This window comes from Mesoplodon bidens (genome assembly GCF_964165515.1).
Source record: "Mesoplodon bidens genome assembly, chromosome: 15".
Lineage (NCBI taxonomy): Eukaryota > Metazoa > Chordata > Mammalia > Artiodactyla > Ziphiidae > Mesoplodon > Mesoplodon bidens.
The window spans coordinates 79857400-79884797 of record NC_138171.1 but is presented as its reverse complement, the minus strand read 5'-3'; the positions used below and the strand labels follow the sequence as shown (position 1 = coordinate 79884797).

Below are 27398 nucleotides of genomic sequence, written 5' to 3'. Positions count from 1 at the left end.
GAGGCCTTACAAAGAGCCAGGAAAAGCCTTTCCAGCCCAGGAGTGAATCTCTGCTTGAAATAAAGAGCCAGGAAGAAAGATTTCCAACCCAATAAGCACCTTTTAAACAAAGAAGCCTGGACCTCTAACCCAGCTTCAGAGAGTATACTAGGAATCTTAAGGTTAAAAATCTGTCCCTACATCTCAAATGATCTCTACCTTTCCTTGTCTTTGAGCTATTTTATAATTCTGTAAATTGTAGAAAACAGATAATAATGCAAATGATTCTTGTCTGTGGAAATGCAAATAAATTATGTTCCCTTGAATGCAACTGATACTTTCCTATGGACAATTTGCATTTATTTGTAAATTCATTTCAGAGTTCCTTACTGTGTATATACGTGTGGTTCTTTAAATTCTCCTTTGAACCAGAGTTAAATAAAATTGTTGATAAATATTCAATTTATATTTGTATGAGTCATAATCTCATCTTTATAAAAACACTTCCCTCTAATAGACATTTTCATTTAGTTCTAGTTTATTTACTTAACTAATACTTGTATAGCATTTACTATGTGCCAGCTGCTATTCTAATGCTTACAAATATTACCGCCTATAATCCTCATAACAAATCTATGTAGTACATATTACCACTATTCTCTCCATGTAGATAAGGAAGCTGAGGCATACAAAAAGGAGGTCGATGGACCAAGTACACACAGCTGGTAAGTACAAACCTGGGATTTGAGCCCAGGTAGCCCATGCTCTTTACCAACAAGCTAGGCAGGCTCTCATTTACCTATTTTATTATAATGCATCCAACTCTGAATGAAGTATCTGTTATTTAGATCCTGTCTCTCCCTTTAGTTGCAAAATGTATCAATTTCACTCCCCCCAAAAAGCATTTTTTACTTCTGCCCTAGAAAAAAATAATAATGTTTACTGAAGTGGTTACCATACTTTGTAAATAATACAAGGACCTCAATGATTTCTTGCTACAATTTACAAATTTGATAACATACAACACACGAGGCATTAGAGAACCACATAATAAAATCAAATTTGCACATATTAATCATGCATTTTATTTGTACTTTCTCTTTTTCATTTATTTATGCAAAATCATCAAACTTGCTGATTCATTTGTCCCAACACCTACTCTATTTGTACTGGGATTCAGTTTAGTATTTAAATTTATGACCTTATTCTGAGTTCTGGCATTTATGTTACTATTTCACCTCTTTTTTAGGCATAAATAAACCACTTTAGAGATATTGATCCATTTTTATGTAGCAATATAATGCAATGCTATATTAACAACAAAAGCAAATTTAATCAAATATACATTAACTCACTAATAGCATTAAAATACCTTAGGAGAAACAAACTTTGTTAACTGAATCTTTATTAAGATAAACTGACCAACATTCCCCTTGTTTTAAAAGCATAACCCTTAAGACTATAATATTGATAGTATAATACAATTTTCATAAAAATCATAGTTATATTTTACATTTCAAACTTTTAAAATATATGGAACAAAACTGTCTCATCACTTTTCCTCTGGAGCTGCTAAATTACCTAAAGACCATTTGATATACAGCTAACAGACCATCACTGGGTTCTCTGACTGGTCAGAAGACTAAGATACTAGGAGATATTCACATGAAGTGCCTAGAACACTTCAAATTCTTATGTTCCCTCATATTAACATCCTCTATATTTTAGCACCCATGGGCATAACAAAAAAGCCACCAAGGGTGCCAATAAGTTGGCTGGTGATCCCACAACAAGGGCCCTATTGCCAGTTGACCTCTTTCATTCTGAGGATGCCAGTTAAAATCAGTTTGGTTTTAATCCAGCTCTGTATATACAAGTTCAAATTACTATTCCCTCTCTCAAAAAATAAGACAAAAAAGTTAGTAGGAGACCATGTCACAAAAGAAAACAAAATAGAAAGCTCAAGCAAATTTCTATAGAAGTCAGCATTTAAATTAAATTTATAATCAAGATGATCAGAAAAATATCTTTGGGTTCATTACAAGGCTTTAAGAATATACAGCGTGAGAACTAGAGGAACTCCAGGGATGCAGGCTGTGTTTCTGAGATTCTTTCTTGAAACCAGCCAGCCTGCTGATCTGCACACCTCCATATCCTATCTGACCATGTCAGGCTAAAAATCATATTGCCACTACTCGAGATTCCTGCCTGTTTTGCCCTTCCAACTTAACAGCTCACTTCTTTAATTGGGCCAACATTTAATCCCCCACCTCTCTTCCTATTTCCAACTTCCACAGAGCTTCCATGGATGAAATTCTCAGCAACAAATTCCCTTTCTTTTCAGTCCTGGGACTCCAAATTAACCCTCTCAGGGAAAGTCAAGGAAACCATTAGATAAAGTGCTCATATTTGAGTGAGACCTCACTTGAGCAGGGAGGCAGGAATCCAGGCATGATAGTCATGCTAACTAATGCAGGAAATATAAAGTCCAGCCAAGCTATGAACTCCACCCTCTAGCAAAATAATAAAGCATACACAAATAACTTCAATACAGGGAAGAGTACTATAAATGCCATGAGAAAGACTTAAAGTACTTCGAGGTTCAGAGAGAACATTCAACGAAGTTTTATTTGAGTGGAGATATCCAAGCTGAGTTTTAAAGGATCAGGAAGAATACCAGAGGACAGTAGGATGGGATGAGAGTGAAAAGAGGAAGGGCATTCCTAAGTCGAAGAGGCAGAAAATAGAGTTTGCCTTGAGGAAAAGTAAAGATTCATCCATGATGAGAATATGGAAAGCACCACAAACTGGGGGTAGTGGCAGATGAGATCAGAACTATTCAGGTTTAAACCAGATGGTGGAAGACCTTGGATGGTGGCTGTTTAGGATCCATTAAAGAAGTCACAAATTGACAGCTTTTTCTTGAATTTAGCCCAAAGATAATATTTTCTTTGGCTTAAACACTATCATTGTTTTTGCTTTTTAAACTGCATTTCAATTTTAGCATTCAATTAAACTTTAGCATTCAGAGTCAGGAGATTTCACATTAAAACTTAGATTTCCTAGTTCTGTTGAAAAATCAGGAGATCTGGAAATACTGATCCCACAGCCTCACATGATGTGGGAGTAGAAGCTACACCCTTTGACAGGCATCCTTTGCTTTCCAATTTACAATTTACAGTATATTTGTTTATACCTAAACTAAGCTGGCCTCACCCAGTTACTTACCTGGTTGTCTCCGACAGGCATTTGGGTGTTAGATTTCTGCAGGAGAGCTTCAAAAGATTAATGACTATAAATCCAAGGTAACTATTAAAAATCTATTCAAAATAGAAAATCTTGAAATGGCATGAAAAAAAAGAACATGAGACAAATTCCCAACAAATTAAAATAAATGTTTGCCTGTCAAACAATTAAACTGCAATCAAAACTTATATTGGGATCTAAGATGCAGTAAAAATTCAGTAACTCAGAATGTGTTTCATAAACTGAGTCAAAAAGACTTCCAAAGAATCATACTTCCCTGTGTCTATGTCCTTGTATAATACTCTTCCTCAATGACTGAGTTTTTCCATGTGATTTGCTTTGACCAATGGGGCATCAACAAATGTGACCCAAGCAGTAACTTAACAATTGCTTGCACATTTGTATTTGCCCTCTCTTGCTATGCCAAGACCACCATGACACAAAGCCCAGGTCAGCCTATTGGCAAATAAGAGGCCACTGGGAGCAGGGACAGCCAGCCCAGCTGAGGGTCCCTAGATCAAACAGCTTGACAACTGCCAGCCAGACATGTGAGTGAGACTGTCCAGAACCATCCAGCCCCAGCCAATCCACCAGCTGACTATAAAACCTCCTGATTAACCAGAGACTAATGAGCAATAATAAAAACAATGTTATTTTAAGCCACTAATTTTTGAAGGGTTTGTTGCACAGCAAAGCTAACTGATAAGGAAAGGAGGAGGAGGAGGAGGAGGAGGAGGAGGAGGAGGAGGGAGGGAGAGAAGAAAGAGGGGAGGAGCAAGACGGGGCATTGAAGAAGACTCAGAACAAAAATGAAGTTGCAAACTCCCGGCACAACAGTTATAACGAGTTAGCCTAGGAGAGAGGGTCTTCTAGTGTAACATCTCCAACACCTGAAAGAACCATAAGATTAGAGAATGAATGGATATGCTGGAAGAGGGAGGAATGTGTGTGGAGGAGAGGGTGCAGGGTGCCCAGCATCATGTCTTTAAATAAGAACGAAAGATTCATTTGCATACATCCTAATTCCACCCTCTTTCCTAAAATGATACATTCAAATGTTTACCCATTTATTCTAGATGGCTTGTTTCTCTATATTAACACTTTGAATCATAACAACTCTATTGAGGTAACTTAAGGAAACTGAGGCACAAGGAAATTAAGCAACTAACTTGCCCAACATTTTACAACTGACAGAGACAAGATTTGAACCCTGGAAATGTGGTTCTAGAATCCCTGTGTTTAACCACTGTGCAATATTCTCTCATAGTAAGGATCAGTCTCACAAGGTTAAAAAAAAATTAGATCCATAAGTTCTTTAAATAAGGACATACTTCATTCATACAGGATTTTTTTTAAGTTTAATGTGACTATCCTTGAAGAACTGAGGTGGGAGCTTAGTTGATAAAAAGGTGTGCTTTATCCTATGACATATTCTGCTAAAAATCAATTTAGTTAAAAATTATGATATGACTACATAGTACGGCTCCTAGTTTAAAGCTTATATAAGAATGATGCAACCTAATACTTCAAGTAACCTGGCATAAAAATCAATTAATTAAGTTCATAAGGTTATACTTCAAAGAAAGAGAGAATCAAATTTCTGCCCTTTTAGTAAATTTATGAAATCCTAATTTATAAAAATAGATAACTAAATGCTGGTTCAAATACAGAAATAATAGAAAAGAACTAAAAAATCAGAAAACCAGTAGCATATTTAATTATGCCTCCTTTTTTATTATTTAAGTGTAATATTTTTCAGTAGGTTAAGATCCTTTATGGATTATAAACTCAGTTTGATAGATTGCAACCAACTTTTTCACAAACTAATACAGAATAGAATTAAAATATTACAGTGCATCACATATACTAATAAAAAGTATTGTTCTATGAAAATTTTGTTTCAATTACATGCACGTATACATATTTATGGGTCATAATACATGTTTGTGGATCTTGGGTAAATTTTTGAAATTTCTGAAATCACTATGTTTGTATTCATCTCTACACTCTGACACAAAAATGTTTTAAAATGTCATTTTGGTATTTTGTCATTTCACAAAAATGAACAAATTTTAAAGACTAGGTTAAAAATATTACACAGTGAACATTTCTATAAGATTTCTAGCATGCAGAAACAACGCCCAATTAATTCTAACAACTCACGATTTTACAAGATCTGGCACAGAGGCAGGTATCTGGTAAATGCAGAATACAGAATTCATTGACCAATCGATTACTGACCGTGTTTATATTTAAGAGGACCTGGTGTGTTCTCTAGGGGTCAAAATCCACATAGTAAAGCCCATAATAATGGGCTCTACAGTATCACATACAAAGGTATAACGAACACTCTGGCGCAATTTAAATGAAAAGTTGACATTTTCAGAGGTTATAATTTAACTTGTAGTAGATACCCAAATCTAAACAAAACAGGGGAAGGAGGGAATTACAAGGAATAAATTGATAAAAAGAAAAAAACTGGAATGCCACAGAATTTCTGAAAGAGACCTTGGAACTCTATAGATGAAGAAACCAAAGTCCTAAGAGGTTACATCACTTGCCCAAGTCACAGAACTAGTTGATAGCAGTCCAGTATTTCTCTCCCTCCATAATGATGACTCATACAGCTTGCATGCCATCTTGTAGTTTAATGTTATTTAAAAGAATATCTCTTTCTATTTGTGTTATAGCTATATATGTATCTGTAATATCCCCTCTTCTAAGAGTCAGTAAAGGATGGTGGTCAAAAAAAAACAACAAAAAAACCCTAGATTCTAGAAGCATTATTTCTAGAGTTGAATCCCAGTTCTATTTACTACCTGTGTGGCACTGACTAAATTTAACTTGTCTGGGCCTCAGTTGACTCACCTGTAAAATGGGGATAGTCCCTATCTTATAAGGTTGTTGTGAGAACTAAATGAATTAAGACATAGTGGGGACCTTCCAGATGGCAGAGGAGTAAGACGTGGAGATCACCTTCCTACCCACAAATACATCACAAATATATCTACATATGGAACAACTCCTACGGAACACCTACTGAACGCTGGCAGAAAACCTCAGACTTCCCAAAAGCCGTGTGGCTGACAGGGTTTTCATGCTCCGGCCAGGTGTCAGGCTTGTGCCTCCGACGGGGGAGAGCTGAGTTCAGGACATTGATCCACCAGAGACCTCCTGACTCCATGTAATATCAAATGGCAAAAGCTTTCTCAGAGATCTCCATCTCAATGCTAAGACCAAGCTCCACTCAATGAAAAGCAAGTTACAGTGCTGGACACACATACCAAACAATTAGCAAGACAGGAACACATGCCCACCCATTAGCAGAGAGGATGCCAAAAATCATAATAAGTTCACAGATACCCCCAAAACACACCACCAGATGCGGTCCTGCCCACCAGAAAAACAAGATCCAGCCTCATCCACCAGAACACAGGCACCAGTTCCCTCCACCAGGAAGCCTACACAACTCACTGAACCAACCTTACCCACTGGGGGCAGACACCAAAGCAACGGAAACTACGAACCTGCAGCCTGCGAAAAGAAGACCCCAAACAAACACAGTAAGTTAAGCAAAATGAGAAGACAGAGAAACACACAGCAGATGAAGAAGCAAGGTAAAACCCAACAGACAAAACAAATGAGGAGGAAATAGGCAGTCTACCTGAAAAAGAATTCAGAATAATGATACTAAAGATGATCCAACGTCTTGGAAATAGAATGGAGAAAATACAAGGAACGTTTAACAAGGACCTAGAAGAACTAAAGAGCAAACAAACAATGATGAACAACACAATATATGAAATTAAGAATTTTCTAGAAGGAATCAATAGCAGAATAACTGATGCAGAAGAGCGGATAAGTGACCTGGAAGATAAAATAGTGGAAATAACTACCGCAGAGCAAAATAAAGAAAAAAGAATGAAAAGAATTGAGGACAGTCTCAGAGACCTCTGGGACAACATTAAACTCACCAACATTTGAATTATAGGGGTCCCAGAAGAAGAAGAGAAAAAGAAAGGGACTGAGAAAATATTTGAAGAGACTATAGTTGAAAACTTCCCTAACATGTAAAAGGAAATAGTCAATCAAGTTCAGGAAGCACAGACAGTCCCATACAGGATAAATCCAAGGAGAAACACGCCAAGACACATATTAATCAAACTATCATAAATTAAATACAAAGAAAAAATATTAAAAGCACCAAGGGAAAAGCAACAAATAACATACAAAGGAATCCCCATAAGGTTAACAGCTGATCTTTCAGCAGAAACTCTGCAAGCCAGAAGGGAATGGCAGGACATACTTAAAGTGATGAAAGGGAAAAACCTACAACCAAGATTACTCTACCCAGCACTGATCTCATTCAGATTCAACAGAGAAATTAAAACCTTTACAGACAAGCAAAAGCTAAGAGAATTCAGCACCACCAAACCAGCTTTATAACAAATGCTAAAGGAACTCCTCTAGGCAGAAAACACAAGAGAAGGAAAAGCCCTACAATAATAAACCCAAAACAATTAAGAAAATGGTAATAGGAACATACATATTGATAACTACCTTAAATGTAACTGCATTCAGTGCTCCAACCAAAAGACATAGACTGGCTGAATGGATACAGAAAACAAGACCCATATATATGCTGTCTACAAGAGACCCACTTCAGACCTAGGGACACATACAGACTGAAAGTGAGGGGATGGAAAAAGATATTCCATGTAAATGGAAATCAAAAGAAAGCTAGAGTAGCAATTCTCATATCAGACAAAATAGACTTTAAAATACAGACTATTACAAAAGACAGAGAAGGACACTACATAATGATCAAGGAAACAGTCCAAGAAGAAGATATAACAATTGTAAATATTTATGCACCCAATATAGGAGCACCTCAATACATAAGGCAAATGCTAACAGCCATGAAAGGGGAAATAGAGAGTAACACAATAATATTAGGGGAATTTAACACCCCACTTTCACCAATGGACAGATCATCCAAAGTGAAAATAAATAAGGAAACAAAAGCTTTAGCTGATACATTAAATAAGATAGACTTAATTGATATTTAGAGGACATTCCATCCAAAAACAACAGAATACACTTTCTTCTCAAGTGCTCATGGAACATTCTCCAGGATAGGTCATATCTTGGGTCACAAATCAAGCCTTGGTAAATTTAACACAATTGAAATCGTACCAAAGATCTTTTCCGACCACAACACTATAAGACTAGATATCAAGTACAAGAAAAAAACTGTAAAACATAAAAACACACGGAGGCTAAACGATACACTACTAAATAACCAAGAGATCACTGAAGAAATCAAAGAGGAAATTTTAAAATACCTAGAAACAAAGGACAATGAAAACCTATGGGATGCAGCAGAAGCAGTTCTAAGAGGGAAGTTTATAGCAATACAATCCTACCTCAAAAAACAAGAAAAATCTCAAATAAACAACCTAAACTTACACCTAAAGCAATTAGAGAAAGAAGACCAAAAAACCCCCAAAGTCACAAGAAGGAAAGAAATAATGAAGTTCAGATCAGAAATAAATGAAAAATAAATGAAGGAAATGATAGCAAAGATCAATAAAACTAAAAGCTGGTTCTTTGAGAAGATAAACAAAATTGATAAACCATTAGCCAGACTCATCAAGAAAAAAGGGAGAAGACTCAAATCAATAGAATTAGAAATGAAAAAGGAGAAGTAACAACTGACACTGCAGAAATACAAAGGATCATGAGAGATTACTACAAGCAACTAAATGCCAATAAAATGGACAACGTGGAAGAAATGGACAAATTCTTAGAAAAGCACAACCTCCCAAGATTGAATCAGGAAGAAATAGAAAATGTAAATCACGAGCACTGAAATTGAGACTGTGATTAAAAATCTTCCAACAAACAAAAGCCCAGGACCAGAGGGCTTCAAAGGCGACTTCTATCAAACATTTAGAGAAGAGCTAACACCTGTCTTTCTCAAACTCTTCCAAAATATAGCAGAGGGAGGAACACTCCCAAACTCATTTTACAAGGTCACCATCACCCAGACACCAAAACCAGACAAAGATGTCACAAAGAAAGAAAACTACAGGCCAATATCACTGATGAACATAGATGCAAAAATCCTCAACAAAATACTAGCAAACAGAATCCAACAACACATTAAAAGTATCATACACCGGCAGTGGCGGTCCCACTGGCAGGCGGGCAAGAGGGGAGTCCGGGCGGCGTCCGGCGTGGGAGCCGGGGGACCACGATGGTAAAGAAGCGGAAAGGCCGCGTTGTGATCGACTCAGACACGGAAGACAGCGGCAGCGACGAGAACCTGGATCAGGAGCTCTTGTCCCTGGCAAAGCGGAAACGAAGTGACTCTGAAGAGAAGGAGCCGCCTGTTAGTCAGCCTGCAGCCTCCTCAGACTCGGAGACGTCTAACAGTGATGATGAGTGGACTTTTGGGAGCAATAAAAATAAGAAGAAAGGAAAAGCCAGAAAAATAGAAAAGAAAGGAACCATGAAGAAACAGGCCAATAAAACTGCTTCCTCAGGCAGTTCGGACAAAGACAGTTCAGCTGAGAGCTCAGCCCCTGAGGAAGGTGAAGTGTCAGATTCTGACAGCAACAGCTCCTCCTCCAGTTCAGATTCAGACTCTTCCTCAGAAGATGAGGAATTCCATGATGGCTATGGAGAAGACCTCATGGGAGATGAGGAAGACAGGGCCCGTCTGGAACAGATGACAGAAAAGGAGAGAGAGCAAGAACTGTTCAACCGCATAGAGAAGAGGGAGGTGTTAAAAAAAAGATTTGAAATCAGGAAAAAACTGAAAACAGCCAAAAAGAAAGAAAAGAAAGAAAAAAAGAAAAAGCAAGAAGAGGAGCAGGAAAAGAAGAAACTGACACAGATTCAAGAATCTCAGGTAACATCCCATAACAAGGAACGACGTTCCAAACGGGATGAGAAACTAGATAAGAAATCTCAAGCCATGGAGGAGCTAAAAGCAGAGCGAGAAAAACGGAAGAACAGAACAGCTGAGCTTCTCGCCAAGAAACAGCCATTAAAGACCAGTGAGGTGTACTCTGACGATGAGGAGGAGGAGGAAGATGACAAGTCCAGTGAAAAGTCAGACCGCTCATCCCGAACGTCGTCATCTGATGAAGAAGAGGAGAAAGAAGAGATCCCTCCAAAATCACAACCGGTCTCCTTACCGGAGGAACTGAATCGGGTTCGATTATCACGGCATAAGCTGGAACGTTGGTGTCACATGCCCTTCTTTGCTAAAACTGTCACAGGATGTTTTGTACGGATTGGCATTGGAAACCACAACAGCAAACCAGTTTACCGGAATCTGCCTGCCAAAGGAGGGGACATGGGTTCAAGCCCTAGTCCGGGAAGATCCCACATGCTGCGGAGCAACTAAGCCTGTGCACTACCGCAACTGCTGAAGCCTGTGCTCCACAACAAAGAGAAGCAATCACAGTGAGAAGCCCTCGCACCTCAACGAAGAGTAGACCCCACTCGCTGCAACTAGGAAAAGACCGCACGCAGCAACAAAGACCTGATGCAGCCAAAAATAAATAAATTAATTAATTATTTAAAAAAAAAAAAAAAAAAAAAGTATCATACACCAAAATCAAGTGGGGTTTATCCCAGGAATGCAAGCATTCCTCAATATATGCAAATCAATCACTGTGATAAACCGTATTAACAAATTGAAGGAGAAAAAGCATACGATCTTCTCAATAGATGCAGAAAAAGCTTTTGACAAAATTCAACACCCATTTATGATAAAAACCCTCCAGAAAGTAGGTAGAGAGGGAACTTACCTCAACACAATAAAGACCACATATGACAAACCCACAGGAAACATCGTTCTCAGTGGTGAAAGACTAAAAGCATTTCCCCCAAGATCAGGAGGAAGACAACGTTGCCCACTCTCACCACTATTAATCAACATATTTTTGGAAGTTTTAGCCACAGCAATCAGATAAGAAGAAATAAAGGTAATCCAAATTGGAAAAGAAGAAGTAAAGCTGTCACTGTTTGCAGATGACATGATACTATACATAGAGAATCCCAAAGATGCTACCAGAAAACTACTCGAGCTAATCAATGAATTTGGTGAAGTAGCAGGATACAAAATTAATGCACAGAAATCTCTTGCATTTCTATACACTAATGATGAAAAATCTGAAAGAGAAATTAAGGAAACACTCCCATTTACCATTTCAACAAAAGAATAAAATACCTAGGAATAAACCTACCTAAGGAGACAAAAGACCTGTATGCAGAAAAATATAAGACACTGATGAAAGAAATTAAAGATGATACAAACAGATGGAGAGATATACCATGTTACTGGATTGGAAGAATCAACATTGTGAAAATGACTATACTACCCAAAGCAATCTACAGATTCAACGCAATCCCTATCATACTACCAATGGCATTTTTCATAGAACTAGAACAAAAAATTTCACAATTTGCATGGAAAAACAGAAGATCCCGAATAGCCAAAGCAATCTTGAGAAAGATAAATGGAGCTGGAGGAATCAGGCTCCCAGACTTCAGACTATACTACAAAGCTACAGTAATCAAGACAGTATGCAGGGGACACGGGTTCGTGCCCCAGTCCGGGAAGATCCCACATGCCGCGGAGCGGCTAGGCCTGTGAGCTATGGCCGCTGAGCCTGCACGTCCGGAGCCTGTGCTCCACGATGGGAGAGGCCACAACAGTGAGAGGCCCGAGTACCACAAAAAAAAAAAGACATAGTGAAGCATATGAAACAGTGCCCCACACACAGTAAAAACTCAATAAGTGTTAGCTAACAGGAGAAGAAAATTACTAGTAATCTGAAAGTTTGGTTAGAATCCCTTCTTTCTGCCATATATGCCATCCAGCACAATACTTACTTTGCAAAAATAATATGTTCAAATACCCTCCTCCTGGCAGGTTAGGGAGAGATGACTCCACCAATGAATTAGGTGAGTACATAAAGTCAAGGACCCCAGAGGTATGCAAGAGCCAAGGAAATTGCAAGACAGAATGTGCAGGATCACCGGAGAATAAAAGCTAACAGTCCCAATGTCATTAAGACAACACGACAGGTAAGCCAGATGCCCAGGAGGAATCCAGGTTAACTGGCAAGAACTACCACAGATGACAGATGTTCAGCCTTGGCTGGGCCCAAATTTAAAGAACAGAGTTGGAACAAACATACCAACTGAGTTTGAGAACTATTTGTTGTTGCTTTCCCTGCATATGTTAACATCTGCAACAAACTTAATTGAGTTCTTTGACTTAGACTGCATTAAGTTAAACATTAAAATCCCAAAATCATTTTCTTTAGCTCAAGTACTTTTTTCTTACTTGTGTCAAAATAATATTTAATTTTCTCCCAGGATTCTTTGAATATTAAGTAATAATTCCTTAATATAATTACAAATCTTGGTTTGTCTTTACTCACAAGCTCTCTTCTTTTAATTTATTATCATTAGTATAATTTAGCTATTAATAGCTGAACTGCACTTGGCACTGTGCCAGATGTTATACAATTTAAAATAGACACACAGTTGCTGCCCACCAAATACCAGTAAAAGAAAATCACTGACCTAGTTAATCAATAAATAGGATTGGAAGGGAGCCTGAACAGAAACATAGATTCCCCAAGGAAGCTCTTAAAATAGTCTTGGCCTGAGCTAAGACTGTGGCAATGGAGACAGGAAAAGGCAAATGCCAGCAAAAATACTCAAGAGGCATCTTAACAAACTGTTAATGTCTCAGTGGAGGAGGGAGGACAGGCAGTTTCTGAGGTTGACTTCCTGGTTTCTGATCTAGGTGGCAATGCAGTGGGAGCCTGGTTTAGGAAGGAAGATCATTGTCAATCTTGGATAACTCAAATTTGAACTTCCTACAGAATGTTTTAGGACAGCTTTTGTATGTACAGGTCTTGGTGCTAAAAAGATAGATTTTCAGGCTAGAAATGCAGATTTGGGAGACAACATCATGTGGTAGGGGCTCTGGGTGAGATCATCATGGGTGCACAGGTAAATGAAAATGGGCCAAAGACACAACACTAGAGAACACCAACGTTTATAGATAAGGCAAAGGGAAAGTACATGAAAAAGACACAAATACTTAAAGAAACAGGAGAAAAACCAGCAGAAGCATGTGGAGGATAAAGTTTAATAAACAAGTTATCAGCAGCTTCAAATGTCACAGAGAAGTAATAGGAGAACTGAAAAATGTCCCACTGGATATAACAATTATGTCATCACTTAGCAAGAACAGTTTCAATAAAACCAGAATATGGATGTGCCTACAACCTAGCTTAGGCCATTACTGCCCCATGAGATGATAGAGAAGAATCTGTATCCCTGAATGACCGACCACATACAGTAGATCTCCCAGCTGACCTGAAATATTCTATAATGTATGAAATAAAGTAAAATCTTCTTGAAACCATGGAATCATTGGTAGGTCTCTTTGTGACAACAGCCCAGCCTTTCCCTAGTTTATCCAGTCAGCAAATAGATATGCCATAATTTATCTAATCAATTCCTCTTTGAGAGCATTTAGGCCATTTCCCATTTCCCAGACTTTCAGTACTGATATGTAATATCATACAGATTTGCACAATCACCAAGCTGTACTAGAAGTGCCAGTCCCTAAGTAAAAAATATATATATAACAAAATCACACTTAAATATTTTTATTATTTCTTAGGTTATCTTGACAAATGTATTACAGGTTACTTCTAAACCTTCTCAGTACATACATGCAATTTTTATTATTTTTTTAAACATCTTTATTGGAGTATAATTGCTTTACAATATTGTGTTAGTTTCTGCTGTATAACAAAGTGAATCAGCTATATGTATATATGTATCCCCATATCCCCTCCCTCTTGTGTCTCCCTCCCGCCCTCCCTATCCCACCCCTCTAGGTGGTCACAAAGCACTGAGCTGATCTCCCTGTGCTATGCAGCTGCTTCCCACTAGCTATCTATTTTACATTTGGTAATGTATATATGTCCATGCCACTCTCTCACTTCGTCCCCGCTTACCCTTCCCACTCCCCGTGTCCTCAAGTCCATTCTCTATGTTTGCATCTTTATTCCTGTCCTGCCCCTAGGTTCATCAGAACCATTCTTTTTTTTTAGACTCCATACATATGTGTTAGCATACGGTATTTATTTTTCTCTTTCTGACTTACTTCACTCTGTATGACAGACTCTAGGTCCATCTACCTCACTACAAATAACTCAATTTCATTTCTTCTTATGGCTGAGTAATATTCCATTGTATATATGTGCCACATCTTCTTTATCCATTCATTTGTCGATGGACACTTAGGTTGCTTCCATGTACATGCAATTTTTAAAAAGAACTTTAAAAAACTGACTCAGGTAACTAATAACAAATTGAAAAGAATTTTCCAGCAGCAGAATTTACATCCAACTTCTTTTAGTGAAATTTTCTAAAATATGCGATAAACAGTGTACTTATGTACAAAAATATCACAAAGTACATTTCAAAGGAAAACAAAAACATAAAAAAATGTAGCGACCTTTCTCGGTGTGAGAATGCACAATGTTCATACTTCTATGGTGACTGGTACATGTAAAATATATAATTTCCCCTCTTTCAATTTAGTCATATTTTATTTATTTATAAGAACTTCCAAGCGGTAATATTTTCACTGCTACACTATTAAAATACCAGGCATATAAGTAAGAATGCAAATCTTGACTATTTAAAAATCTGTCAACCAATTCAAATATTAGAATCAGTGAAACAAGGGCTACTGAATTTTCAGAGACAAAGACTGTACCCAACGAATTCATCAGCTGGCCAAGATATACAAAGGCTCACCAGCTATACAACTCCTACACACATCCTAAAACACTACTAAAAGAAATGGTAAAACCTGTCTGTAAATAAGATACAATAAGCCAACAGGAAAAGCACCACAGTATAAATGGACTGGTAGTAGGCACTGAAACCATTCATTTAAAGGAAAATAGTCAGATTCTCCCTCTGAGCACATGGGTGATTACAGTTCCCCCAGTGCCTTCTGGAATCCTTCTCTGAGATCAGGAATCTCAACTATATCCTCAGCCTAGTCACTGGAAGTTTCCTCAACTTTCTGGATTTCACTGAAACTTAGCTGTCCTCTAAGAATATCAGTTCATTTCAAGTGGAGGTTCCTTTGTTTTTTAAACTCTAACCACATGTTCCTCAAGGGTAAGAGGCGCGGTAAATGCTCCCCACTCCAACACCCAAACCATATCTGTTCCTTCCTCCTCCAACACCCCATGAGGACTACATACTCTTTTCTTCACTGGAGTCATCCTCCATCCTCTCGTCACCGCAGACTGGCCTCCTAGCTCAATGTCCTCTATCCATTCTACTCCTGTCATCATTCCCAGTAACGTCAACATGCACTTGGCCTTTGGTTCCTTGGCCTTCCCCCCTCAAACAATCTTCTCCTCTACATCACTTCACTCATCCATTCCTATTCTATGTACTTCCAAAATATAATCTCCAACATCTCAATCTCTGATAACTATGCCCTAGCCTTTACCTCACTTAATTTTCCTATCAAGGTCTGTAATAATTATTCTCATTCTTTCTCAGATCTGCATCACAGCAAACTTTCCAAAATGTTGTCCACACTCACTTTCTCCACATCTTTATTGCACATTCACTCTTCCATTGTTCAGAGGTTTTTTTAAATAAAAATCTAAAGTAAAGCATACAGGAGATAATACATTAATATAAACCTTTAAAGAATAACACTTTTTAAAATGAACATCCAAGCACCCACCACCCAACTTAAGAAATAAAACACTACCAACATATTTGAAGCTCCCTATTTGTCTCTCTCCTAAATTTTTGTTGGTTCTTTCTTTCGGAGTTTTAACAATATTCATGTATCCACCATATATGACACATTTAATTTTGACTATTTTTGAAATTTATGTAAATGGAATCAAACAGTATATATTCTTGTGTGAATTGCTTGTTTTGGTCAATCATGTTTTGAGGTTTCATCATACTGATACATATGGTTATAGCCCACCAATTTTTGCTCTGGAACAGCATTCCATTTTATATATATGCCAGAGTTTATTTATCCTTTCTTCTGTTGATGGATATTTGGGTTGTTTCCAGTTTGGGGCTTTTATGAACAATACCACTAAAGAACATTCTTGAGCATGTCTTCCATGTACACAAGTGCAAGACTATCATGATGTACCTGGGAGTGGAAGCAGAGAGCCATGCAGTATTCACAGATTTAGTGCCAAATAGCTTTCCTGAGTGGCCGGACCTATTTATACTTTCCCTGAGTCACTCTTCAGCCTTCTAAAGTCTGGCTTTTGACCCTATTAATCCACTGAAATGACTCTTGTCAAGCTTCCCAGTGACCTACATATTGTCAAATCCAATGCCCCCCTTTCTGATCCCATCTTGCTCAATTTTTTTAGAAGCATTTAACAGACGTAACCACTCTTCTTGAAACACGTCATTTCCTTAGCTCCCATGGCTTTAATATTTTATTTATTTATTTATTTATTTATTTATTTATGGCTGTGTTGGGTCTTTGTTGCTGCACACAGGCTTTCTCTAGTTGCAGCAAGTGGGGGCTACTCTTCACTGCTGTGTGCAGACTTCTCATTGAAATGGCTTCTCCTGTTGCAGAGCACAAGCTCTAGGCACTCGGGCTTCAGTAGTTGGGACACGCAGGCTCAGTAGTTGTGGCGCATGGGCTTAGCTGCTCTGTGGTATGTGGGATCTTCCCGGACTAGGGCTCAAACCCATGTCCCCTGCCTTGGCAGGTGGATTCTTAACCACTGTGCCAGCAGGGAAGCCCCCCATGGCTTTTTGTTGTCCTGGTTTCTCCTTATCTCACGAGTCACTCCTTCTCAGAGACTTTTGCTGGCTCCTGCTGCCACCTCTAAATGTTAAAGTTCCCCAAATCTCAGTCCTGAGCACCTTTTCTTTTCTCTATACATGCACTTGCTCAGGAGAGACTATACTTCTAAACCTCCCATGCTAAGAGTGCCCATGTGACTAAATGATGACTACACTTACAAAGGAAGTTGCTAGTCCTTCATTCCCTCTTTGCAAAGTTAGGGACATGGGCCTGTAGATGGTAAGGTGGCTTGAACCACATACACAGGGGAAACACCTTGTCAGATAACTAAAGACCAAGACAGAGCGAACCAGGGTCCTTAAACAACCTTGTGGAATAGAGTAAGCTACCAGCTCTGGACTGAGTTGCTGCATGAGATACTTCTGTATTGTTACAGGCCTTGTAGTTGGAAGTCTTTTTATTACAGAAATTGAACCTATAGTTTCCCACTGTACTTGGAAAAAAGTCTAAGGTTCTTCCCACTGTTCAACCCTAGTTGTCTTCTCCTTCCCAGTAACTTTGCTCTAACCTAACTGAAATCCTGCCATACATGCTCTTCCCCTAGGTTTTCATATGGCTAAATGTTTCTATTAATATCACCTCCTCAGAAAAACTTCCTTCACTATACTACTTAAAGTGGTCTCCTCTCCTCATTCAGCATCTTACATATTTTATCTTCATAGCACTTATCACAGTCTGAAATTGGTTTTGATCTGTTTAGGGAAAATGCAAATGCTTTGAAAGCAGAAACTTCGTTCATTCATGACTACGTCTTAAATACCTAGTACCATGACTGACAGAAGTTACAGTAAGTAATGATGAATGAAAGTTCTTCGAAAGATTAAACTCCTTACTTCATCAGGGCACTGGCTACTCTCAGCCTGACTGCTCGTCACCCAGCTCTATGTCTCTTCTTGTCCTTCAAGTCTCAGCTTTAATGTTGCTGCTTCAAAAAGTCCTTCTCTGACCAACCTATGCAACGTGTAGCCTCAATCCCAACTGCAGTCATTCTCTATCACTTCACCATTTACTCCCTTCATACTACTCTTCAAAATATAAAAGTATCCTATTTACCTATTTATTGACCATCTGGCCCAAAGAATATAAAGCTGGATGAGATCAGGGGCCCCATCTATCTTTTTCATTTATATTGTTATTTGCCTAGAACAGTGTGTGGTACTTTAGTAGCACCAAAATAAATTTGGGGGTGAATAAATTAATGATTATACGTGTAGTTATAAAACAGAGTGTTAAGTCTCATGATTAACTCGAGATTAAAAAAATACAAAAAATAACCTGAAAAAAATTTAATCTGAATCAAAAACTACATCAATAAAAGACAAAAGTGAGAAAAAGGACAGGAAAAGTGAACTTAAACTGGGGGAATTGTAAAAAATTTATTTTTGATACAATTAGAAAAATATAGGCGCATTCAGAGAAATTTAAGTTTCAATTAAAAATAAAGTTTAATTGCCTACACACACACACACACACAGTGCATAACAATAGCAATAAAGCATAAAAAATAAATTTAAAGAAAACATTTATGATTATGGATGAAAATGAATAAAAATTCCTTTGTAAAAGTCAATGACTCTCAAAATAGGTAAAAATTCAAAAAGGGAAAATAATTTTTTTAAAGTAGGACAAAGATATAGCTGCCAAATGAAAACAAAACCAAAGCCAGAATAGAATTCAAGAAAAAAAGAAAAGTTTTGTTTTGTTTTGAATGTACCCTGCCATACAAATACAGAGCAGGACATACAGAAGCTGGGTGAGACCATACAGGCAAATAACTGGCAGAGAAATTATTTATGGACGTATTCAATATGTGACAAAATTGTGGTTAAGTTGTACTGAATTTCTACTTATTTTAATATTAATAGTACCTTACACCAAAGCAACATTTTTTGGTTTCTTGTAATTTGTATACTTTTGTATATTTCTTTATCAAACTAAAACATACATGCAAAAAACTCATAAATAATAAATTATACAACTCACTGAATTATTCTAAAGTCAGTAAACCCATGTAACCACCACCCATGTCAAGAAATAGGACATTACTAACACCTAGACGTCTTCTTAATACCACTTCCTAATCATTATCTCTTCCTCCTCCTCAAACCAACCACTATCCTGAGATCTGATTCCTAGGCTACTCTTGACTGCTTTTTAATTTTATATACATGGAATCATATATAATATGTACTCTTTTATGCCTGATAACTTTCGATGAACAAGTATTATTTGTGTAATTTATCCTTGCTTGGAGCTGTAATTTGTGCATTTTCATCGCTCTACTCATTGCTGCGTAATATTGGATTGAATACACCACAATTTACTCACCCGTTTTTACTGTTGATGGACATTTTTGTTTCCAGGTTTTGACTAACACAAATAATGCTGCTTTGAACATGACTGTACTTGATTTTAGTGGATATCTGCATGAATTCCTATGAAATTTCTGGGATATATAGGTTATCTGTGTTCCTATTTATATCTGTGTACACAGAGCTTTGGTAGATGCTGCCAAAACGTTCAAAAGTGGTTTTCTCAGCAGGAGTGAAGGAGTTTCATTGCCATCCACATTCTGCTGACACTTGATATTGTCAGTCTTTTAAATTCTAGCCATTCTAGTGAGTGTTGTGATAGTACCTCACTATGGTTTTAATCAGCATTTCCCTGGTGAATAAGTTGTACAATTGTTCATATATTCATTAGCCACCTGAATATCCTCTTTCCTAAAGTGCCTGTTCAATTCTCATTTCCATTTTTCTATTGGGTTGTCTGTCTTTTTCATTACTGATTTATAGGAATTCTTACACAATATGGATAAAAGCCCTTTGTCCGGTATATATGCTGCAAGTACCTTCTCTCATTCTTTGGTTTACTTTTTCTGTTTTATTGGAATCTTTTGACGACAGAGTTTCTTAACTTGTCAATGGTCCAGCATTATCAATCTTTTCCTTTATGTTACTAAGCTTTGTGTCCTGTTTAAGAAATATTTTCCTACTTTAAGATAGAGAAGATATTCTCTTATATTGTCCTACAGAGGCTTCATTATTTTACTTTTCACATTTAGATCTTAAATCAAATGTGCATGGTGGGAAGCAGAGATCGGGTTTTATTTTCTTCCCATTTGAATATCCAAATGACCAGCAACATTTATTAAAAAGATTATTTTTAATCGATGAAAAGGAAAATCCACTATGAAGATATCAATTACAAACTTTTAAGCGTCACATAACATAGTACTGAAGCATGTTAAAAAAAACAGTGAGAAAAATGACAAACACACAACAGTAATTTAAAACTTTAATCCTCATAAGTATATGACAGTTGAAGCAGTCAAAATGTAGAGGGTATCTGAAATAAAGCCAATAAATAAATATAGAGAACTGTATACCCTACAGAGGCTCAACTTCTTTCTCAGTTTCTGGAGAACATTTTAAATATTGATTTTGTATGTACCACAAGAAAAAAAATCTCAAAAAATAGCAATTGTATGGGCCTTATTCTCTGGTCACATTATAATAAAACTAGAAGTTAACTGTGAACATATACATACACACACACTTCATAATTTAAAAATACCCTCCTTAAACAACTCTCAAGTCAAGAAGAAAATCAGCGTATTTACTGAAAACTCAGAAATAACAAAAATAGTATATACCAAACAATATGGGACTTAGATATAGGTATCAGAAGCAAATTTAGAGTAATAAAAGCTTTAACAAAAAAGGAATAAAAATAAGTGGGTGCATTAAATTATTAGAAAAGCCTAGAAGAGGCAATACAGGTAAAATTATATATATTTTTTCAATTAGAGAGTAGAAAAACAGAAGAATTCAAAATAATCCCAGTGCTTCAAAAATACCAATAAAATACACATACCTCCATCTAATATATTTTTTAATGAAAAGAAAACACAAGACATAAAATTGGGAGTGATAAAAGGACTTTAATCAGATACGGAAGAAATCAAATGTTATACTGAAATCCTACGTACAACTGTTTGCTTATACTTTCTTATTGGGTGAAATTGACAATTTTTATGGAAAATACAAATTATATTGTCAAAAACCTGAAAAGACTAATAACTATAGAAGAAATTGAAAAAATAGCAAATAAATACCCCTATGAAAGGCTTTGGGTAAAATCTAATTATATTATGTAATTATATTATGCAACCTGCATAATACCAGAGAAACTGCTATAACACACGCCAAGATTCCTATTAGGAAGTGGTAGTCATTTATTCAATCATTTGTTCACTTAGTTATTCAACAAATATTTATTTAATGAGGATCCTGTATCTACTGGACTGTGCTAAATACTAACGATACAAACATGCACAAGCCAAACATGGTCCCTGGCCTCTAAAAGTTACAGAACTTGGACAAGTAAATAGGCAGTAGTAATATAATAAGATGCTTTATATCAAGAGAAATCAGAGGGGGTAAAAAAGAATTTTGACCCCCTAGCCTAGTCTATGAGGACGGGGAGAAGAAGGTGGAACAAAGAGTTGCCAGATGTTGAATGCCTACTCTTTGCTGTATTGAGTGTCACAAAAAGACATTCGCCTTCACTCCTCAGAAGAACTCTGGACAGGTAATTTGCCCTAGGCACAGTTTGATAAATGAAGGTGTAAGATTTCATAACCAAATTTTTGGCTCCAAAGCTCCTGATCTTTCCCTAATGCCATTAAAGGAGAATAAGAAGTATAAATGGCTATGAAGCGCGCACGCGCGCACACACACACACACACACACACACCGCCCCCCTCAACTGAGGAGCAATAAAAGACACCAAACAATGCGGGCTGAGACAAAGGACGAGGGGTGCTAGAGACGGAACAGACTTTTCAAGTTAATTAATGCATTTTGGGAAGCGATCGCTAGAGGGTGGCATTGCAAAGACTATGAATAACTTTTAAGTCAATAGGAAAAAAAAGTCTGAGGTAAAACTATAAAGCACTTCAATGTTTAAGCCCATTTTTAAGTCCTAAAAAGGAAGAGGTTGAACAATTTTTATAATTTTCAAAGCATGTTTAATTCAAGAAAATAAATGCACAAACTTTTCTTCTTTAATCAGAAACGTGTAGCAAATATTCCTTGGGAGTTTCACAAAGCAGTTTACTTTAACGTTAATGAAGACAGGTGAATAAGCCTATAAATATAAAAGCTCATTTTCTAAATTATCTTTGTTATAGCAGCTTTTCAGTTTAAAAATAACCACACCTATCTTTATATTCTTACGACTTATGCCAGCATATTTATATTAATAAAATTAATTCATCCCGTATATAACTATTTTCAGCTAGACAGCCTATAATTAGATCATTCAGTCAGGAACTTAAGTTTTGATAAAGTGCCTTTTAAAAATGGCAAAAGAGGGCTTCCCTGGTGGCGCAGTGGTTGAGAGTCTGCCTGCCGATGCAGGGACACGGGTTCGAGCCCTGGTCCGGGAGGACCCCGCATACCGCGGAGCAACTAGGCCCGTGAGCCACAACTACTGAGCCTGCAGGTCTGGAGCCTGTGCTCTGCAACGAGAGGCCGTGACAGTGAGAGGCCCGCACACCGCGATGAAGAGTGGCCCCCGCTCGCCGCAACGAGAGAAAGCCCTCGCGCAGAGACGAAGACCCAACACAGCCAAAAATAAAATAAATAAATAAATAAAAATGTTTTCTTAAAATGGCAAAAGGGAAAGAATTCTTCCAAAAGAAATCACTGTCTGTGCTTTCTCATCTCCCAGTCACTCCATAATCCAGTTTTCTGGGTTCTGGCCCCACTGAAGTGGCTTTAGACAAATTTGTCAGGGGGTGCTCTACACCAGATCTGAAGGACACTTTGCATTCTTTGTTTCTGCACCTCTCTGGGGCAAGGGACACAACTGAACGATTTTCTTTACTGAAACACTGATTCCTTGTCTCCAGCGTAGCCAAACCACCAGACTCCTTTTCCATGAACAGTACTGTTATTCCTGTCACTGGTCATTGTTTAAAGTTCACAACTCCTTGGGGTTCCATCCTCAGCCCTCTTTCTCTTCTCTCATCCTAAGTTTTTTCCTTAGAGAATCTTCACTCTGCTATATAGAGGACTTCCCAAGTCTCATTCTTCAGCCCAGTTCGGACAACTGTACACTAGCTATCTCTACTTGGATATTCCACAAGCACCTCAAACCCAACATGTCCAAAGCAAATTCCTCACTCTTCACCAAAAGTGTGTGATTCCTCCCACAACCTGTAGCCCTTTGTTGGTCACTTAGTTGTCTCTCAACACGGAAATTCTACTTCCCAAATAATTTACTTCTGTCATCACTAAAACCACCTTGGTTTTGACCAGAAATTACTACGTTAAGGGTGTTTTACTTGGCAGCACAATGGTATTTAGAGTTTTGAATGTGGATTCCCCGGTGGGGGAAGAGGGAACACACACCACATTTCCTTTCATAGCAGAACCTGGCCCTCCTAAGTCTTACACCATTGTTACTTCCCACATTCATCTCCTCTGTCTGACCCCTTACAGGATTTTGAGTTTGGGGCGGCTTAATTATTTGGACTTAGACCACTACTTAGACTGTCTACCTGGGATTCAAGTGCCACATTTTACCTCTCTCCAATTCAGCCTTCACACTGATACTATTAGAATGTTCCCTCTAAAATGCGAAGTGCAAAACTAACAATTCAGGTGCCCCTACCTACCCTCATTATCTATAGGTTAAGGGGCCACACATGGCAAAGAAAACTTATGATCGGACCCCTGCTTACCTTTGCAGCCTCCTCTTCCACCATCCAGCCTTCTACTTTGAGCTACTGCTGTAGCAAATGACCTGCAACCTGGACTCCAAAAGCTAACTTCCTATTCCGACTGACTGGGATGTCCATCTCTCCTCTCACTCCCCTATCCACCTGCTTATGGATTTCTATTCACCCATCTACACCTTGCTGAATTGTCACCTAACTTAAAAGTTTCCCCAGTGTTCTCCAGGAATCCCCACCTTGGTTTATTTCGTTATTGACTGGGTTACACTAGATTGCAATTATTCATTTGGTTCTATCTTCCCACTAAGTAGCAAGATCCTTTAGGGAAGAGATCCCATTTCACCCCTTCTAGTATGCTAAGCAGTATTAGCAGGGAACTTGGCAAACATCAGGCTCTCAATAAATGTGAAATGAGCTGACCTAATGAGTCCCCAGTGCCTATATGTACTTGCCACACATGACAATCTAGTCATTTAGAACTGCCTGGCAGACATTTTTTTCTTCTTGCTCCCTCCCCCGCCACCCCACCCTACCCACACACACACACACACAAAGGCACAAGATCAAACTGCTTCTCCTCCCTAACTCAGCAGACATTACCTGCCAGTTAGTCAATTTCCAAACCTATGAACATACAAATTACCTGCCCTCAGCAACTCCCCTCCATAGCCAATTAATAACCAAGAGCTTTTTATACTATTTTTTGCATATCTCTAGCCTCCATCTCCTCCTCCTCTTCAGTATCAGTTTTTCCCCTTGCCAAGTCTAATGGTGACCACGTCTCCTCTTCTATGCCTATGTAAACAGAATTTTCTTAAAATGAGAGTTTGATCATATACACTCCTTCAAGCTCCACAGAATAAAGGCGAAACTCTTCAGAAGAGTATATAATCTTGCTGCTGTTCAAAGTGTGGTTAGGGGCCCAGCAGCATCAACATCACTTGGGACCATTTCCTCACCTAAGTCAGGGTCCTAACCCTGACTTACTGAATCAGAATCTGTATTTTAATAGCCAAGCCATATGCATATTAGTTTGATTTCTCATGCAAAGGCAATGGTCTGTGAGGCCTTTCATTAGGTGATCCCTGACTTCCTCTGCCACTCTCCCATAGAGAACCCTCCACCCTTAGAAATGGCTAATAGGACTCTAGAATTCTATAGGTCTTTAAGTCTTGCAACTCTTTTTTTCTACTTCCTGGTCTCCTCCACCCGCTCCCAAATTGATTCTCTTCTTTTAGGGCTTAGTGATGTTATCATCTCTTCTACAGAGTTCTCCCAACCCTATCTCCTCCTTTGTCGCTGTGGTCCCATAAAGGACTACATACTGTTTTGTAATTTGAAGTATCTTAGATGTCAGAATTTTTATCTCATTCTTTGAATTCCAAGTACCTGAAGCAAAGCTAGGAGGGCTTTAAAAATGTTAGTTGAGTTCAACTGTAAATGAAAGTGAATAATTCTGATGGAGTCAACCGGTGTTTCCTATTCTGAGTCGGTCAGTTTCTGTGTAGAGGCAACAAACACATATTTTTTTCCTTCACTGTAACAATAAAAATAAACAGAAGTAAACAAATGAAAGCTAAATTTAGAGATCCTATTTCAAGAAATAATCTGGTGATGACTCTGGCAACTTTATTTAAAGATTAGTATAGTAACTAAACTAAGAAGCGCTATGAAATGGAAGTCACCTTGAGCTATTTCTGGAAAAATGAAAATTCATCATACAAAGGAATCATTTGACAAGATTATCTGTACAAGTTTCAAGGTAGGAGGAAATTGCCACCTTGGATAATAATTCCGAATGCCTGATTATGTATGTGATGGTGGGGGTTAGGGTGGGAGGAGGTGGTTAGAATCTTTGCCATTACAAGCAGTTAACCTTCACAAAGCAGGATCTGCACAATGACCAAGTAGTAATATAGAAACCAAAATTGTCTCTATGGGTAAGAAAGAAGTAGGAGTACTACTGATAGAAGATTATTTAATTCTTTCAGAGAAAAAAAATGTCAGGTATGAATTCTCGACTTGCAAAATAATGAAAAGGAGGAACAGCATGTAAGTGCACAATTGGCTGCTCTTGAAAAATGGATTTGTAGATAGTACAGTTTCACTAAATCCCTTATCCTGATTCAAGGTAAAATGTGCCTGAATGGAAAAGTGCAAGAATTTACCTTAAGGTATGAACTTGTTTCTGCTTACTTTTTAACAGCTATATTGCTATATTATTTATATATCAGTTCCACTTCATTATTTTATTTATTAAGGGACAAAGTGAACCTTGAGTAAATAAGATACTAAAAATTAGCACTAATTTTAACAGGAAAAACATCTACAACTAGTGGTTAATAAATGACTTTTCAAGTTTTTCACTGACCAAATCCCAGACACTATTCGATCTAAATGATATCTAATACCCAGCCTAGACACAGGACCAACAATTAAGTGTGACACCTAACTGGCAATTTGGTAAATCAGCTAGTTTGAATTTTAACTGGCTGCTAAAGAAATATGTATATCTTTTACACACAGAAGGGAAGAGAAGCTTCTTAATTTTTTCAAACGATTCATCTTTTCTTTCTTGGATCTCCTCTGATCAATGGTTCACAAAACAAAGTCATGACACAGACAGGAAGTACCCACAAGCCATCTTTGTACTGGCTAAGGGAAGAGAACAAAAATGGAAGTTTACTGAGGAAACAGACATAGAAAAGAATAAGACAATTTAAAAAAAACTCACATAAATGCTTAAAAAAGAAAAGAGATTGCTAGGCTCAGAAGATGCACAGTACAGAATTTTCTTCATCTCAACTGTAGTGGAAATGGAACATGAAAACTGATGACATCTCCACCAAAGGAACTATGTCCCATACCCACTGCTGTCATCCATATTTAGATTCCAGTTTTTATTTCAAATTGATCAGTTAATTCAACATTTACTGAGCACTTAGTAATTGCCAAGCACTATGCTACGTGAAATAGAGACAAAGGCTCATTAAAAACAGTGCTTTATAGTCTCTTAAACCCAGTGAGCCCTGTTCCGTTTTGTGAAGGTCCAAAGACTCCTAGAAAACTTTGTACATTAAACCATTTCATAAAACCAAGTTTGACCAAATACTTTCAAGTTTGTCTTACCTTAGAAAAACAGAACATTTAAAATCAGAATTACCTGCCTGCATTTAAAACTGCCAAACTAGTTTATAGTAAGTTTCTACTTTATTACTTTGGGGCTAAGGATTAAACACTTTCCTAAGCAACAACCTTTTCTACATTCTCATTTTAATATCTTAAACTACTATGCTGTAAACAATTTTAGTTTCATGGTTCTTTTTGCTTTTTTATTATCTGCAGGTTATGTTCATCTTCACTGAATTACATATTTGAGAGACTACTGTCTTGATTGAAACAAATTTGCATGACCATTGGTTTCCTCTGGTTGGAAATGCCATTGGTTTGGGGATGGACTTTTAAATGGCCTAGTGGACCCCCTGGAGAGCT

At 37.6% G+C, this 27398-nt stretch overlaps 2 protein-coding genes across 4 annotated transcripts in view; one reads left to right on the top strand and one right to left on the bottom strand.

Annotated features, from left to right (window-relative positions):
• Positions 1–27398, bottom strand: part of MACROD2 (mono-ADP ribosylhydrolase 2) — a 1988024-nt gene that overhangs the window by 1917374 nt on the left and 43252 nt on the right. The gene's annotated exons all lie outside the window — the stretch shown is intronic.
• LOC308629048 (RNA polymerase-associated protein RTF1 homolog) lies at positions 9414–27271 on the top strand (the record flags this gene model as incomplete). Its single annotated transcript, XM_081256484.1, has 2 exons — positions 9414–10595; positions 27252–27271. Exons 1-2 carry the CDS (start codon positions 9485–9487, stop codon positions 27269–27271), a joined length of 1131 nt encoding a protein of 376 aa, XP_081112610.1. The 5' UTR covers positions 9414–9484.